The 17,698-nt window shown below is 53.2% G+C and overlaps 2 protein-coding genes across 2 annotated transcripts in view; one reads left to right on the top strand and one right to left on the bottom strand.

Moving 5' to 3' along the window:
• LOC101649998 (SEC14-like protein 3) overlaps positions 1 to 8,944 on the top strand; it is a 13,424-nt gene extending 4,480 nt beyond the window's left edge. Inside the window, 6 exon segments of the mRNA XM_045289624.1 lie at positions 660 to 781; positions 3,749 to 3,832; positions 5,903 to 6,009; positions 6,362 to 6,501; positions 6,590 to 6,759; positions 7,897 to 8,944. Of these exon segments, the coding sequence (XP_045145559.1) occupies positions 660 to 781; positions 3,749 to 3,832; positions 5,903 to 6,009; positions 6,362 to 6,501; positions 6,590 to 6,759; positions 7,897 to 8,018 (745 nt within the window). The 3' untranslated portion in view covers positions 8,019 to 8,944.
• A 1,671-nt stretch (positions 8,945 to 10,615) lies between these two features.
• Positions 10,616 to 14,683, bottom strand: LOC123521618. Its single transcript, XM_045289535.1, has 7 exons — positions 14,621 to 14,683; positions 14,118 to 14,283; positions 13,184 to 13,292; positions 11,780 to 11,871; positions 11,365 to 11,453; positions 11,090 to 11,173; positions 10,616 to 10,909 (listed from the first exon to the last, which is right to left on the bottom strand). Exons 1-7 carry the CDS (start codon positions 14,646 to 14,648, stop codon positions 10,656 to 10,658), a joined length of 822 nt encoding a protein of 273 aa, XP_045145470.1. The 5' UTR covers positions 14,649 to 14,683; the 3' UTR covers positions 10,616 to 10,655.
• Positions 14,684 to 17,698: the final 3,015 nt, after the last annotated feature.

Genomic DNA, 17,698 nt, shown 5'->3' with positions numbered 1-17,698 from the left:
AAAAAAAAAAAAAAAGAAGACCCCACAGAACAGACTCCTGGACGGCACTACTGAGCCCACAGGGCTGCCGTGGCCAGCCCTAGCCCAGCCCTGCCAGCCCCGCGGACTCTGTGACTTGAGCAAGTTGCCCACCCTCCCTGCTTCGGTTTCCTCCTCTACAAAAAGGGGAAAGCATTCGTTTGCTTCTCAGAGGAATACTTCAGAGAGGCGATATGGAAAGTGGATGCACAGTACTTGGCAAGCAGGGAACATTTCATAAGCAGTAGTCATTACTATTACTGCTCCATTATCACGACTACAGCATTTACTTGAACAATGGAATATTATGTAATAATTATCACGTTACGATTGTAATAGTCTAAAGCCGTGGTTCTGAACCTTCCTAAGGCCGCGACCCTTTTATACAGTTTCTCATATTGTGGTGACCCCCCCAACCATAAGATTATGTTTGTTGCTACTTCATCACTGTCATTTTGCTACTGCTATGAATCGGGAGACTCCTGTGATAAGGTCATTCGACTTCCAAAGGGCTTGAGACCCACAGGTTGAGAACCACTGGCCTAAAGAGAGATGGTGACCTTCAGAGGCCAGCTGGGGTGGTGACAAGAAGAATACTCCCCCACTCCCACCCCCCACCCCCCACACCCCCTCCTCTGCAGAGGAACTGGGAACAGGAGAAAGTGAGGCATGGGCTCTGATGGGTCTCTCTTGGTTCCACAGTTCTTTGGACTTCTTGAAGAGAATTATCCAGAGACTCTGAAGTTCATGCTCATCGTGAAAGGTGTGTGACAAGTGACGTCATTCTTCTGTGCTATTTCCTCATCTGCAATGGGATGACAATCGTGCCTTCTCCTCAGAGTTGTTGGGAGGCAGGTTGGAGGTTGGCCGCATGCAACTCACTTAGAGACACGCACAGAGTACACGCTCGATAAGTGGTGACCGCCATGGTTGGTCTTGCTCCAAGGAAGCCAGCGCCCCCTTGCAGCTCTTCCAGGAATAACCCCTCCTTACTTCTCTTGCCCATGTTGCGCTTTCCTTCCTCAGACTTCTCTGGCACTGTCAGAGTGCAGTTCAAGTTCGCCTTACCTGCTGACTGCCTTGTGGGGACCTCCAGTTCTCTTATTCCTAGAGTTGGCCTAGCTGGATTGTCTTCTCTTTGAGGGCAGGGGCTCTGATTTTCCACCTCTACTGAATTCCCCATGGACCTGGGGCCATGGTGGGTGGTCACTGTATATTTGAGTACGTGCGGTTGTTATTTGGGCAGGCAGATGATTAACTGTTTGATTTGCTAGTTGATCAACAGGAGGCTTTGTTGGTTGCCTAGTCGACTAGGGAACTGGTTGGTTGGTTGGCTCGTGGATTGACTGGGTGGCTATATGATTGGTTGGTTGACTGGCTGGCAGATTATTTAGTTGAGTAGATGATTTGTTTGGGGACTGACTCTTGGATGATTGGCCATCTGATTGTTTGAATGGTTGACTGGCTAGAGAAGGAAGTTTGTTGGTTGATTAGCTGATAGTTTAGTTGACGGTTGCCATGCTTGGATCATTGGTTAGGTAGCTGTTTAGATATTTAGTGGGATTTAGCTATTTAAGTGAGTTTGATGATTGGTTGGTTAGAGGATTGAATGATTGAACAGAAAGTGAGTTGGCAGAGCAGCCAATGCCCAGAGGACCATAGGGCCGACCCCACCACAAGACACGGCATCCCTCATTGACCCACAGACTACAGGGGACAACACTGGAGACACAGTGCAGGAATTGTGCCCAATCTGAGCCCACCACACCAGGGCGGAAATGCTAAGGCCCTGCAACAAAGCAGCAAGGGGAGCAAAGCAATGAAGTCTCCAAGGATTACCAAAAATAGACTTTGGGGGCCAGAGCTTGGCGCCCTATCAGACTCCACCAAAAAACACTCCTAAAGGCCAACAAACAGACCTGGAACTATTTATAGACATTTCTTTTCTTTTCTTATCTTTTGTCATTGGTTTGTTGTTTTCTTTTGCTCTGTCTTATTTTTGTGCTTACTATTGTCTCTGCAGGTCTACCTAGATAAGCTAGACGGGATAACAATCCGGATGAGAAACCAATGGAACCGATGGTTCCAGGGGGACATGGGAGAGGAGGCGGTGGGGGAGAGGAAGGGAGGTGTCAACAAACCCAGGGACAAGGGAACAAACAACGAGGGATCTAAAATCGATGGCGAGGAGGGCATAGGATGCCTGGTGGGGCTTGACCAAGGGCAATGTAACTGAGAGGAATTACTGAAACCCAAATGAAGGCTGAACATGATAGTGGGACAAGAGGAAAGTAAAAGGAAATAGAGAAAAGAACTAGGAGGCAAAGGACATTTATAGAGGCCTAAAAACAGGCATGTGCATATGTAAATATATAACAATAGGGAAATAGATCTATGTACATATATGTGTAGGTTAAGTGTTAAGGTAGCAGATGACAGTGGGCCTCTACTCAACTACTACCTCAATGCAAGAACACTTTGTTCTAGTTAACCCAGCATTCTGTGATGCTCACCTTCCCAACAGGATCACTGAAGACAAAATGGGTCCATAAGCAAATGTGGTAAAGAAAGCTGATGGTGCCCAGCTATCAAAATATATAGCATTAAAAAAAAAGATATAGTGTCTGGGGTCGTAAAGGATTGAAGATAAACAAGTAGCCATCTAGCTGAGAAGTAACAAAGCCCAAATGGAAAAAGCACACCAGCCTGTGTGATCATGAGGTGTTAATGGGATCAGGTTTCAGGCATCAATGACCCAGAACAAAAATTTATAGCAATGTGAATGAGGGGAAGCACAGAATGGAGATCCAAAGCCCATCTGTAGACAATTGGACATCCCCTTACAGAAGGGTCACAAGGAAGAGATGAGCCAGTCAGGGTGCAGTATAACACTGATGGAACATACAACTTTCCTCTAGTTCATTAATGCTCCCTCCCACTCCCACATCATGACCCCACTTCTACCTTACAAATACAAATCTGGTTAGACCAGAGCAGGTGCACTGGTACAGATAAGAGCTCAAAACTCAGGGAATCCAGGAAAGATAAACCTCTCAGGACCAATACCAGGAGGGGAAGGGGAAGGTGGGGCCAGAAAGGGGGAACTGGATCACAATGATCTACATATAGCCCCCTCCCAGGGAGATGGACAACAGAGAAGTGGGTGAAGGGAGACAGGGGTCACTGTAAGACATGAATTTTTTAAAATAAATTATCAATGGTTCATGAGGGAGGGGGGGTAAATGAGGAGCTGATACCAAGGGCTCAAGTAGAAAGAAAATGTTTTGAAAATGATGATAGCAACATATGTACAAATGTGCTTGACACAATGGATGATGGAATGTGATGAGCTGTAGGAGCCCCGAATAAAATGATTTTTAAAAGAAAAAAAAAGAGAATGAGTTTGTTGGCTTGGCAGATGGATAGCTAGCTAGTTGGTAGATTAACTCATTGTTAGTTGGGCGATTACGTAGCTGATTTGCAGTTTGATTGATTGGGTTATGTGCTGATAAGCTGATAGGTTGGATCTTTCATTGAATGGTTAGTTGGCTGATTGTTAACTGATCTGGCCAATTGACTGGTTAGTTGGTTGGGTGGGTGAGTGCAGGGCATTAGGACTGGTCATCATTACTCATGACTACCCCATATCGCTGGCTATGGCATGTGGAGAGTGGCTCATGGGCTCAGTGGAATGCTTCTCTCCTCATTATCCTTGCTTGTGTCTCTCCAGCCACCAAGCTGTTCCCCGTGGGCTACAACCTCATGAAGCCCTTCTTGAGTGAAGACACCCGCAGGAAAATCATTGTCCTGGGAAGTAAGTCTTGCCAGCACCATCTGCTGGGCTCTGGGCATTGGCTGTGGAGGGAGGTTGGCCCATCACATCAACCCTAACTCCACCTCTCACTTCGATTCAGAGGGCCCTCCTTTCCAATAGTCAGCTTTATTCAGCTACCCACGTTCTATTCCCTACCATACCCCTGAGATGACTGAGGTCTCTCCACCCACATCCTCATCCGTTTCCATTTGATTGCTGAGCAGCCTCTGGGCTAGGGCCTCAGTTTCCTTTCCGTGCTTATTACCTGAGGAATGACGATCTAGGAGGAGGAGGATGGGGAAGAAGGGTGAGTTATGAAGAGGAGGAATCGGGGCCTGGATACCGATATCCTGGTGCATCCATTTGACGGATCTGTGGGCAGAGATGGGAAATAGTGCTGGGGGTGGATATTTCATGTGATGGGAAATGGCATTGAATGAAAGCAGCTGGCTGTAAAGTGATATGGGTGCCACGGGGGGCGTCTATGTGCGCAAACAAATAGATCTCTCGAGACGGAAACACAAGACGCATTGTGAATGGTGAGGAAGCATGCGGTTTTAGATTTTATTCTTTGCGCTTTTCTGTATGTTCTCAATTTTGGACAATGAGCATGTGTTAATTTTACAAGTTCAGGAACATTATGTTGAAAAGTGATAGAGCAAGAGAACGAAAGAGAAGGGAAACCGTTCTTCAGCCCAAAGCAATGAACTTCTGCTGGGAGAGTAACGTCTAAGCAGGACAGTCGGATCCTGGGATCAGGGGATCTGAGGGTGGGCGGGGTGTTAAGGGTCTGCTTTCCTTCTTTTCCTGATTCCTGGGCCTCTGCGTCGTCGTCTAGTTCCACTGGGACAGGGAGCTTAATGTCCCGCAAAGCAGCCTGGTTAGATGCTCCTAGGTCCCTGCTGAATCTGGAAGCAGTGTGGGTTAGGCTGTCACACTCCAGGACCCAAGTCCAGGCCCTCTACCCCATTTGGGTGTCCCAAGGAGATCCGTGCATTTGACCACGAGGTGCCAGGAACTGTGGTCTTCACCTATCCTGGAGGCGAGAAATCTCCCGTGGCTCGGGGATAGAGTGGGTAGCCTAGATTGGACGTGGGCCTCAGGACAGGGGAAAAACTCCAGGATCCCAAACCCTGAGCTTTGCATGGGGTATGAAGCACAGCGGGGTCCATTATGGTGAAGGAGCAGCCACCCAAAGACCCAGAGTTCCCATCTTCCACCAAGAGGTCTGACTGAGGTGGGTCACTCATTCACTATGCGACCCCCAACAGGATCTTTGACCCCACTTGGCCTTCGGTCTCCTTGAGACAATTAGACAAACCCTTCTCTGTAGTACTCATGACGGGGTGACCTTCAAGAAGGTGCACGTCCTGAAAGGGGCACCGAGTGATCTTAAAGAGATTCGAAGCAGGTAGGGGCATGGTGGACAGCATGGTGAGCATAATTCGTATCACGGACCTAACAGGTAAAAAAACGTTGAAATGGAAACGATTTTGTTACATATGTGCACACGTGTACAATTATGTCCATATATAATTTGCCACCATTTAGGAAAAAAAATGTTTCCTTAAAACAAAGACGTGCGGACCTTCCTCCAAACAACAAACTCTGTGCCATCAGGTTGATTATGACTCACTGCCACCTGGGATAGAGCGGGACTGCCCCTTCGGGTTTCCGTGGCTATAAATCTTTACAGGATCAGAGAGCCTCAACTAAGCATGGACTGCTATGCTCAAGGTTGTCGGTTCAAACCCACCCACTGCTCTGCGGGAGAGAGGCGAGGCTGTCTGCTCCATAAAGATTTAGAAAGCCTGGAAACCCTATGTAGGGAGGCCATGAATCAGAACTCTACAGCAGCGGGTGTGGGTTTGTGCAAACCTTCAGTCCGGGAGAAATGTGTTTCTATAGCAACACGTTGCTGTAGGCTGGAAGACACTTCCTGTCCAAGGCCCAGGATTTGGGTAAATGGATCCTGGCCTCCTTGCCTCTCATGGCTTCTCCTGGTACATATAGGGGCCTGATGCGTCCCTTCTATGTCTGATAACCACCCTTCATTCTTCTTGCTCCCAGACAACTGGAAGGAAGGTTTGCTGAAGCTCATCAGTCCCGAGGAATTGCCCGCCCAGTTTGGGGGAACCCTGACTGACCCAGATGGAAACCCCAAATGTTTAACCAAGGTATAAGGAACCCCAAGACAGGGGAGGGAAACAGAGCTGCAAGCATCTGTGGAGGGAACCCTGTGAGTCCGATATTGAGCAAGATTGCTCTGATTCTGCCTCCTATGGCTCTCAGCTGCTGTGTAGAGGCAAAGAAGACACAAGGGGCTATTGACCCATAAGGATGAGCCGAAAGAGCAGGCTGGGGATCTATCAGGGCCCAGAGGAGACCTTAGAGGGTAGGGCTGGCTTCCCAGAGAGAGAGAGAGGGGCAGGATGGGCAGGCTACTTCTTGCAGAGGGTGACGGTGGCTCAGGCAGGAGATGGACGATGAGCGATGACCAGAAAGGGACACGTCCACCTGTGTTCACAGATCAACTATGGCGGGGAGATCCCCAAGTCCATGTACGTGCGGGACCAAGTGAAGACCCAGTATGAGCACTCGGTGCAGATCAGCCGCGGCTCCTCGCACCAGGTGGAGTACGAGATCCTGTTCCCTGGATGTGTCCTGAGGTAGGGGCAGGCCGCCAGCCCAATGCCGCCTGAGTCCCCAGCCTGGGGGACCCGCCAGGCTGAGCAGAAACTAAACCCGACCACACAGGTGGCAGTTCTCTTCAGACGGGGCCGACATCGGCTTCGGGGTCTTCCTGAAGACCAAGATGGGGGAGCGGCAGCGGGCCGGTGAGATGACCGAGGTGCTGACCAGCCAGCGCTACAACGCCCACATGGTGCCCGAGGACGGAAGCCTCACCTGCTCGGAAGCCGGAGTCTGTAAGTCTGTCCTGCTGGGCCCTGGCCTTTGGTGCAAACGGCTAGTCTGCTGAGAGGAAAGACATCCGGGCAATGCCCCACCGCGCCCCCTCCTGCACCTGCCCAGGACGCACACCTAGGGCAGCGCCATCCGTTCACATGGCCAGTCATTCATTGCATGTCGGGACCTCCTCCTATGTGCCAAGAGGCAGGAGGACTCGGATACCCGGGCCCCGAAGGGTTTGATGACCACAAGGCACAGACAGGGGACCATGGGGCAGGCATCACCTTCTCTGTGGAGCCTCGGGGGGTGGCACCGGTGACTAGGACTAGAAATCTGCTTCCAAAAGGTCCCAGCTTTGAAAGCCCGGAGGAGGAGGAGCAGCAGCGCCCTCTGCCACCCTGGGGCCCCTGTGAGTCACCCCTCTACCAACAGTTTCCCCATGAGGAAACTGGGGTTCTGAGAAGCACAACAGTGCATCCAGAACTGCAGAGTGACCCCGCTGGGCAGCCGGGGGTGCAGCCAGGGTCTGCCTCCACTCGAGGTAACAGCATAACCAACCCCAGAGTTTCCAACGGCTGGCTTTTGGGGAGCTGCATGCCAGGCTTTTCCTCTGAGGTACCTCTGGGTGGACCCACCCCGTCCCTTTCAGTCAGCTGCCAAACCCATTAACCCTTTGCACCAATGTCTTACCAGCCTGGAGCCCTGAGTTAGTTGCTCATCAGGGAGTAGGGTTTATAATCTGTCTCTTGGGGTGGTTGTGAGGCAGAGGGTGTGTGGTAGCCTGGCCTAACACCCCACTTTGCCCAAGGGAACCAAGAGGCCTCTGGGGGGTGGGAGGCGGGCTCCCCGCTCCAGCCGCATCATGTGAGCATCCAGGTATGGAGACAATGGTACTCAACCGCTGCTGCTCCCACTATCACTTGGTGCAACAACGGCCAGCCTGGGCATGATGCCAGGGGGAGGTCAGTGTCTGTTTACAGGCCCTGCCCAGGTGTCAAGCAGTCCCCAAAGGAGGGAGGGGGTGGTGGTGCTAACTTGAACCGATTTGGTAAACCAAGCCAGTGGGAACACAAGCCTGCCTCCCCTGTAGCAGGGGCAGACATGCAGGAGCAGGGTTCCTGGCCCAATGGCCCATCTGCCCATCTGCCCTCCAGATGTCCTGCGCTTTGACAACACCTACAGCTTTGTTCACACCAAGAAGGTCAGCTTTACGGTGGAGGTGCTTCTCCCGGACGAGGGCATGCAGAAGTACGACAAGGAGCTGACCCCTGTCTAGATGGCGCACTTCCAAGATCCCCCTGCTTTCTACCATCTGTCTATCTAGCCATCCTTCCCAACCCCCACCACCTGATCATTAGTCCTCCAGACTCTGTGGGAAGGGCTGCCTTGTGGAAGATCCACATGCTGTGGTCAGATTAGGAAAGATATGAGAGGCACAGCCGTGGAGGATAGCAATGCTTTAGAAGAGTGAAAAGGGTGAAGTAAGAGATGAGATGTCACTGAACCCCTCAAGAAATAGGAAAATGAAGCCCCTCACCTTTGTCCTGAGCTCTTGTAAGACGTTTGTAAGTGACCCAATTACCTTCCTTGTAGGCTGTGAGCTCCCTTGACTTGGAGAGTGGTCTAAATTCATTTGCACCCCACCCCACCCCCTGTCCATTTGTTGTTGGTGGTGGGTGTGCTGTTGCATAGATTCCAATACATAGCAACCCTAAGCAACAATTGCCCCCTAGGTTTTCCAAGACTGCGAGTTTTAACAGAGCAGTGGTCAGGCCTTGCTCCGGGTGGGTTCAAACCACGCGCTCTTCACTGTCCACTACCACACCCAGTGCATGTGTGTGGCTTTGAAAGGAGAGCTGGGCAGTGGGACGCGGTGACGCATGGGTGTGCAGGATGGGGTGGAGCCCAGGTCAAGGCCAGTTTCAGCACCTTGGACAGGGGCCACCAAGGCAAGGTGGAGACGGACTGTCTCCTGAAAGAACCAGGTGACCCAGCCCTACCTCGTTTCTGTCAGTGAATGAATATTTTTTGTGGGGGATGGGGGGCAGCCACAGGGCCATGACCCTTTGACAGGAGGTGCTACGTCTGGTATCACACAGCTTTCCTCACCTGCCATTCTCCCCCGCTCCCCCTAGAGCTCACAGTTTGTGTTTCACGTAATCAAGCGGCTTTCTGGGAAGCAAAGGAGCTCTAACGCCCACTTGGCAATAACAATAAATCCACAGCTGTCCTTGTGAGTGCTCTCTAAGCCAGACACCACCGGCCCAGTGCTGGTGGGTTCGGGTTACCCTCAGCCCGAAACCGCTCGCTCCCGTTGCTGTCTCCCTTGTTAATCCACACACAGCCAAGACGCTCAGCCATGCTTCTCCGGGTGCCTCTCAGGGACACTGCGTGCAGTCTGCAAGTCGCCAGCCATTCTCACTCCCTCTCTGCGTTGCCCCTCCCTCATTAGCATAAACTAATGGCCCCTCGAGCTCCTATCTAATCATGGAGATGAGCTTCAAACAGTACAAGGTTCAAGGTCGAGATTCATGTTAGAGAGTTAAGATAAACTATTGTTTAATGTTAAGGCCACTTCAGAAGAGTTTGGCCAGAGCCGTCCTTACAGGGGTTCATCCAGCCTCTGTGGAACCGGGGTTCCATGAGAATTTGAAATCTGTCCTATCTTTCTCCCCCCACTTAAGATCAGGATTCTTCTAAGGGTTTCTTTCATTGAAATGTTCCATCATGGTAGGCAGGCACCGTTCCCTTACTCTGGCCCTAAGACCATGCATAAGGCTGCAGAAACTCACAAGAGGTGAAGCACTGGCCCAGCATCACACGGCTCTCAGTGTAAAATCTAAAGCCCAGGGTGTTTCTTTCTCCTGCGTCCAGAGCCATCGGTTTCCATACCTAAGATCCTCCTTCACAGATAGGGACAGAAGCACCTGGCTTGTCCGAGATCTTCCAGGAGCGACACCTCTCCAGCCTGTCTGTGGGCAGAGGTGGCAGAAACCCACCATGCTTAAGCAAGCTTCCCACTCCAAGACAGGTGTGCAGAGACCCTGGCTGGAACCCCAGTTCCCAGAAGAGCATCATATGACATCCATGAAGTCAATTGGAACCAACCATCCATCCCCACCCCACCCTGGCTAGTACTCCTGCTGGCCAGCCCCACCCCAACCCCCTGGTGTGAGGCACAGGGGGACTCTGGGGCCCAGCTCCAAGCAAAGCACATGATGGGGCTACCCTGTAAGCACTTTCCATCTGTGTCCGGGGGTAGGAGACAAGGCCACCTCCTCATCCCTTCCTGTGGGAACCTGCCAGGGCAGGCCAAGCCTTATTTTCTGGGCTCAGGAAGGAGGGGGCGGGGGGTGGGGCGGGGAAGGGGACCCTGTCAAATTCAGGGGGTGGGAATCAACACTCAGGCAATATCTGGGACTTGCACCGAAACGATCAGAAACTCAAATTTAACTGGGCAGCCTGCATTTCATCTGGTCACCTTATAAGCGGGGTAGGGAACAAAGGAAGACCCTCTTGGAAGATGGTGACCAAGCACCCCCAGTTTGGAACAGGTATGTCTTAGGAGAGGATGACTCCACTCGCCACTAGGGTGCACCAGAGGGACAGGGCTGCTCAGCCTGGCCCATCCAGGAGGAGGTTCCCCGCGGTGGTGGCCGGCTAAAGAATGAGGTACAAGGAGTTAGGCCCCAGCTCTGCATCTCGCCTGTCCCAGAATCCCACAGCACTGGGCTTCTCTGAGAATCTGCCGTCATGCCATGCAAGTAAGGCCGGCATGTCCTTGCATAACAGTACCAATCACAGCGAGTGCAGAGACGAGTTAAGGCCAGGCCAAGCACCAGGGAAACCGAACGTTTTATTGAACAGATAAAAGGCACGGAGCTTAGGTATCTCCTGGCTGCAATGCCATCAGCTACAGGCTTTCCTCTACGGTAGAAGGAGATGCCTCATTCTCCTCCCCAGATGAGCATCTGTCCCTCACTATCAAGTCCATCTCCGGAGACTCTAGACTTGTGAGGCTCGACCTCCTCAGCCTGCTCTGCCTGCGGACAGGAAGACAGGGCAGCTGGGCCCACAGTAGGGTCCTCAGGATCAGTAGGAAGAGCAGGGCCACACACGTGAAGGCCAGGGCCACCAGCAGCAGCTCCTTCAGTGTCCTGCAGGAGGCTGGGAGGAAGTGGGCAGTAGCACCGGTGAAACACCCAGCCAGAGCGGTCCAAGAGTCCAGTCAGACACCAGGGAACTAAGATACGCCAGGAGCAGGTGGGAGGTCGGGCTGCTTGGGGGCAACAGGCAGGCAGTGGTCACATCAAGAACTGCCCATGAGCCTGGACAGCAGGGGCCTACCTCTAAACCATGACACCGCCGGTGGTTTCCTGACCTTCAGTGGTCCCATTACCACCATCTGGGACTCCCCTTCTTGCGGGAACTCTGTGGAAGGGAGACCATTAGCACTGGCTCATTCTTCTCTTCTCTAGGGGGGGCAAGAAAGGGTCCCAGAGGGTGGGGGAGAGAGACCCAAGGAACGAGATCGTCCATTCCCACTTCCCGGCAGAGCCCAGAGTAGGACAGTCACATCCCCAACAGCCTCCCTGGCCTCAACCCCCAACCCCAAATGGTACCTTTGTGCTGCCCTTTCTTTGGGGGGGGACAACCAAAGTCACAGCAATCACAGAGTGAACTGTCCCCCTCATTGTTTGCAAATTGCCAGCTGCCAGGGGTCAAGACAGAAAGACATGTCCAGTCAGTAGAGGGCAAAGGGACACCTCAGCCCAGAAGAGAGGCTGCCCCTGGGTCCCCGTCTAGACCGGGCAAGGAGCTACGTGACCGCAGGCAATCACTTGGCCTCTCTGCACCTTCCTTCTCTAGGGGGGAGGGGGGTGTCTTGTCCCCAGTAAGGCCACCTCCATTTCCAGGGCAAAGACTGCCCATAATCAGGTGCAGGATCCCAACAGAGCCTCTCCCCTCCGTCCACACTCAGGTGGCCCTGAGGCTCAGAAAGGGGAAGCTTGAAGAGGTGGGGCTGGGGCAGGTCACCTGTGTGAGGTGGCGTTGTAGAAACAGGACTTCCTGCTATGGCCATAGCGCCTCCTCCAGCTCCAGATGCTTACCCAGCAGGTGACAAAGATCTGAAGGAAAGAGCAGGCAAGAACTTGAATTCCACTGTCCAGGGGAAGGGGCTCCTCCCCCCTGCCCACCACCACCACCCCTGCCCCTGGGGTCCCAGGGCACTCCACCCTGCCTTGAACAACATTCCATCCATTTATCCTTGTGACCCAGCCCAGGCCCTAAGAGGCTCCAATTGCTGTTAGTGGCACCCGGTGGAACAATGGTTGGTGCTTGAGCACTGAACAGCAGCACAGGAAGGGAGGTCTGGGGACCTGCTTCTGCAAAGACCATCCTTATGGCCACCGAGTCAGTCACAGGGGCCACCTGTGCGCTTCCAAGACTGTTTGTGGCAGAAAGAAAGCCCCGTCTTTTTCCAGGGGTGGAGCTGCTCGTGGTTTTGAACTGCGGACCATGCAGATGGCAGCCCAACACCTAACCACGACACCACCAGGGCTCCTGCAAAGATTAAAGCTAAGAAAGCCCTAGGGAGGACTCTTAAACAACAAGCAAGAGAATCAAATTCACAGCGAAGGGCACAAGGGGTGGGTGTTCACAGCCCTCAAAATCAACTCATGGGACAAAATGCTGCCAGTGCTGTACCCTCTGCAGGACTGGGGACAAATCAGCCCACTGTGATCCAGAGGGCTGGTTTCCAAAAGAAGTTCACCAGGTCTTGCTTCCTCAGTCCGTAGCCTGGAAGCGTTGCTGAAATCTTCTCAACGTCTCAGCAGTGCAAAAGCCTCCACTAGCAAACAGCTAAGCAGTGACATGTGTGAGGTGTGTTAAACATGGGTCTCCCAGACGAAGGCAAGACTCCTCCCACTGAACCCCTGCTGCCACCCCCTTCCGCCGGGCCCGGGAGGGACAGAGATCTCCAGTGTTCCTGGCCCATGATTTTACTCTCTGAAACGTGGGTGCCCACGGCAGAAGGTACCTTGGTTTTAAAGAGGGACAGACTTGACTGTTTGGGTAACTCCAGCAGTAACTAACTGATCATGTTACCACTGGGCCAGACAGCTGGGCTCCAGGTAGCTGTTAATGTTCATAAGTGACCATAGCAACATGATTTCTTAATCATAGAAATGATATTAGGAGTGGAGGACAAAACAGTTTCTAAAATGCCCAACCTAATCCTACCTGGCACAAACCTAATCCCCCAAAATAAAACACTCCTTGCTGAGCCCAAGTTCACGCCTCAGGAGGCAGCCCGCATTTTTCTTTGTTCAATCTGGTCACTCCACTCGAACCCCAACAGCCCTTAGAGGGGATATAGAGGGGATCGAAGAAGCCCAGACTCCAACCGGGCCTGGGCCCCGTCCCGGAGCGGCTCACCTCACTCTCATCCACATCATCTTGGAGCATGAAGGCTCCCACGCTGAACTGCACAGTCCCATTGTCTTTCCGGAACCAATGGCCAGGGATGGAGCCTATTGAGAGGCACCTGGGGGGTGGGGAGGTTGGGGGGAGCCAAGTGGGTCAGCTGAGGCACCAGTAGGGGTGCTGGGGAAACAGGAGAGGCTTACACTGTGTGGGTCTCACTGCTATAGTGAAGGGCATCCACTGCCATGGTAGAGAGAGGAGGCAGACCCGTAGACATGTTTAGCCCAAGCAAAGGCCACTCGTTTCAACATCAGTCACAAGGAATAAGATTCCGAGGTGATGCCGGCCACTCAATGGCCTGCACCTTTGCCGAGAAGGGCAGCCCCCCAGTCTGTGCAGTCAAGCACGCTCCCACCCACTCACACACCCACCCCAGTGGGCAGGTCCAGTCCCAGGCAAGGGAAGGAGTCGCAGGCCAAACTCAATTCCTTGCCAAGGGCCAGCTTTCTAGCCAGGTGTCCTTAACATCTCTCTTCGGATACCGCAGAAACCCTGGTGGCACCGCGGTTAAGCGCTCAACTGCGCACCAAAAGGCCAACAGTCAAACCTGCCAGCGTGGCACAGGAGCGTGACATGGCAGTCTGCTTCTGGAAGAGATTGACAGGCTTGGACATCCTGCAGAGCAGAGTCCCATTGATGGCCAGGGATGGAGCCTCTCAATAGGCTCCATCCCTGGCCATTGGTTCCGGAAAGACAATGGGACTCTGCAGGACATCTGCCCCATAGGGTTAAAAGTTTGCATGGACTCCATGGCTGTGGGTTCGCACGCACGCACGCACTCCAGATAGACCTGAGCACGCAAGCTCCCCAACGACCCAGTCAAGCCAAGACCCAGGGAAGGAAGAGTCTGTGCCAGCCTCCCCCCGCCCCAGGCAGCCCCTCATACCCGTAGTTGAAGATGAGGGTGTACAGCCTCTGGGAATGGTTCAGTTGCTGGCTCTGGGTGCCCACACACTCATCCACATAGAGCTTCCGGGTCCAGTTGAGCGCCGGCTGGATGCTGGCCTCCAAGGTCATAAAGGAGCCTTCCACATAGGAGGTCGACTGAGCATCTAAACAAAGAGGAGGAGGGGGCTATTTCTAGCAAATACGCGTACCCCCCACCCCCGCCCCCCGCGGCAGACTCCCACTGTGGGCCTCGCAGGTCACCGCTGTTGTACAGCGGATCCTCAACGGTCCACAAGGAGCTTCATGCCCATTTTATAGATGGGGCCATATAGAGGCTCCGAGAGGTGACTGAGCATTGGTCCTCTTGCCCTAGGTTGCTCATGCATCAAATACGAGGGCAGGCCAAGAGCAGTGACAAGATGAAGCAGCCTCACCCACTCTCAACCCCTCCTCCACGGGACAGCCCTAAGGGGGTCCATCGCCCACTCCCAGAGGACTCACCTTTCGGCACCCGGAGCACCACCCGCATGACGGGCTGTGAAGGCCCCGTGAAGGAGTCCTTGAGCAGGCTGGGTGGCATGTGTGTTGGGCTCACTGCAGCCGAGCTGTGGCTCACCGGCCAGGGCAGCAGCTGGGGCTGCCGAGGCTGCCTGACTACCAATGGAAACGAGCAGGAGGCGGCGGCGAGGTGAAACTGGCTCAATATCCAGACTGGCGGGAATGTGCCAATCAGCATCATCAGAATCACCTTCCCAGGCGCCTGTGATGGCCCTGGGCATCCCACACACCCTCTGGGGACCTCGCCACCACCCCCACTTTGCAGGTGTGGAAAGTGAAACCGGCGAGTCCCACGACACTCCCCCCACCCCCTACCGGTGCAGGTAGCTGTGAGCCCCAGAGCTCAGAATGAAGCACCCAAGCAGGGCATTTTAAGAGCTTAGTGCTCTTTAATGGCAAGATGCAGATAGTGCCAACTGGTGTGCAGTGAAGACCAGGGTAACCCACCCCTCCCCTCTGCCCAGAGTTAGAACTTTTTGTTGGGGTGAGCACCTGGCCTTGTGAGCAGGTATACATAAATGCACTCACCCAGCATGGCCTTTAATTTTTTAAAAAAATGATGGTAAAACACGGGGTTAACACAAGATTTACCAATTCAGCATTAATCACGTGTACAATGATGTCAGTTCCATCCATCATGTCAGGGGCATCCCCAGTATCTATCTGCCGTATCTCCCATCCCCATCAGCAAACCCTGGCTATAGCTCCACAAAGACCTCCCTCCTGTTTCTTCCCATCGCTGGTCTCCACTGCTTCACTCTCCTGTCCATGCTTGTCTGTTTTACCCACTTTATTCATTTTACCCTGTGGGCTCATCGGCAAACAGAGAGGGGAGTGGAACTGAAGGAAGCCCGGTGGTACCGTGGTTGCGTGATCTGGGATGTTGGTGTTCCGAGCCCTCTCCCACACTGGTGGGGCAGGCTCCAGGTGACTTGAGAACTGCTTTGGGGCAGTTCCACTCTGTCGCACAGGGTCCCGAGGAATGGGGAGCCACTGGATAGCAGCAATGGAATCTAAGGCACAGGCTGGTGTTTGCATGGCAGACCCTGCCCCAGAGGCCAGTGGAAAGGACTGGGTGGTCCCCGGACTCCACCGGGCTGACCTGACTGCCCTGGGCTCCTAGAAGGCTCCCCAGAGGCAGTGTGCAGAGGTGAGCAGAGAAACGGATGCCCCAGGGCCCTCCGTGTCCTCAACCCTCGGTGAGGCAAAAGCAAGGAAGGCCCAGGGGCATGGGACCCTGTGAGGCTGGACAGAGTGTGGGGTGGTACCCTGTAGAAGGCTCTTGGCCAGTAAGAGAGCTGGCTCCTCCCAAGTCCCGCTCTTGCAGCTCAGCCCCTGACTTACCCTGCAGGGGAAGGCCCAGATCCACGGCTGGCAGGGGAGGGTTAGCTCAAGACCAGGAGGGCTGGAGGGGCTCCCCAGCTGAGCCCATCCCTCAGAACTTACCAAACATCAGGACTAGAATCGCCAGCAGAAGCACCTTGGGGAGGGGCATGGTGACGAGAAATCATTGCTCAGCCGCCCCAACAAACCTCCTTAAATTGGCCCAGAGGAGGCTAGGGGAGAAACAGCTGCACCTGGAGTCTGAAAGTAAGCTGAGCTGAACTCCGGCCAGAGGCCTCCACCTTCCCCCACCTGCAGGCTCCCCACCTTCCAGAAGCTCTGGGGTCCTCTTCACTCACGGCTAAGAGGGAGCTAGTAGAATAGTACGCACCCACATTGCCGGAAGCCTTACCGCACAGAAGACAAGATGATGTCATCTACCAGAGGCCCTTAGGGCGGCACCTGCCTAGGTTGTTACCGGCTCACATAACACCAAACATAGTCAGGCCAGAGGAAGGGCTCTAGCTTGTCCCTTGAAGGGTGGAGGTGGAAGGTGATGGGAACGGGGGGAGGGGGGGGGGAGCCCCTAGAAGGTACCATGAGAGCTGTCTGAAGCAGAGGAGGAAGGACCGGGGCGAGGGGTAATCAGGTTGGAAGAATATTGCTCTGCTCTGGACATTCAAGAGGTTCCCGGGCTTTCAGTTCACACAGGCACTACCTCCATCTCTACCCTCCCTCCTCACCTTGCCCTTTTATGATATGCAAATGTGCCTACACTTGGAAACACTTGTGCAACAGAGTCTTCAGCATCATCACCTTCACCGGCTGCAGGTGTAGCTTTGATAGCATTGAAGAAACGCCAAACCTTTTCTCGTACGAAAGTCAAAAGCCCATCATCTTCCATTCAATTCCAACTCACATGAAGTTCATCCCTCACACAAAAGGGCAAATATTGCAGGAGACCACTCCCAGGAGGATAAAAACCAAGACGGCAATGGGCATTCCAAAGGGGACAGACTTTGGAGGTAGGGGAGGGCCAAGGAGGGCAGATGAAGCAACCGATTAGCAGGTTGACAGGTGTTGGCTTGGGTGAAAGGGGGGATGGAGGTCCTCCCTCCAGGGAGGAGGGAGATTGGGGATGCGGGGCGTTTAGAATTCTGGAGGAGTTGATGAGTGGTTTGAACTGCAGAATGCATAACTGATCATCTAAAATGTAAGCCCCCTCCCTAATTCACAATTTAAAAACTCATGAAAAAAAGTATTCTCTGTCATAACGAGCCAAGGGTAGCCTAGAACTTTAGAGTTCCACAGAGCCTCCAAAGCCAAAAAATCTGAGCCGATGGCTACGTTGTGCTCCCCTGGGGCAGCTGGTGGGTTTGAACTGCTGACCTTTGGGTTGGCAGCCAAGCACTGAATCACTGCATTAGCAGAGGTCCTTGTTGAACTAACCCAGCAAACCAAACCCGCCGCTCTTGAATGCATTCTGACTCACAGCAAGCCTATGTAAGATGCTGAGACTTGGCTCTTTTTAAAAAAATCATTCAATTAGGGGCTCATACAACTCTTGTCACAACCCATACATACATCAATTGAGTAAAGCACATCCATATATTCATTGCCCTCATCATTCTCAAAACATTGGCTCTCCACCTAAGCCCCTAGCATCAGCTCCTCATTTTTCCCCTCCCTCCCAGCTCC

The sequence above is a fragment of the Echinops telfairi genome, unplaced genomic scaffold (genome assembly GCF_000313985.2).
Source record: "Echinops telfairi isolate 266 unplaced genomic scaffold, ASM31398v2 ScPeMD7_29;HRSCAF=101, whole genome shotgun sequence".
Lineage (NCBI taxonomy): Eukaryota > Metazoa > Chordata > Mammalia > Afrosoricida > Tenrecidae > Echinops > Echinops telfairi.
This window is presented reverse-complemented; position numbering and strand designations above follow the sequence as displayed.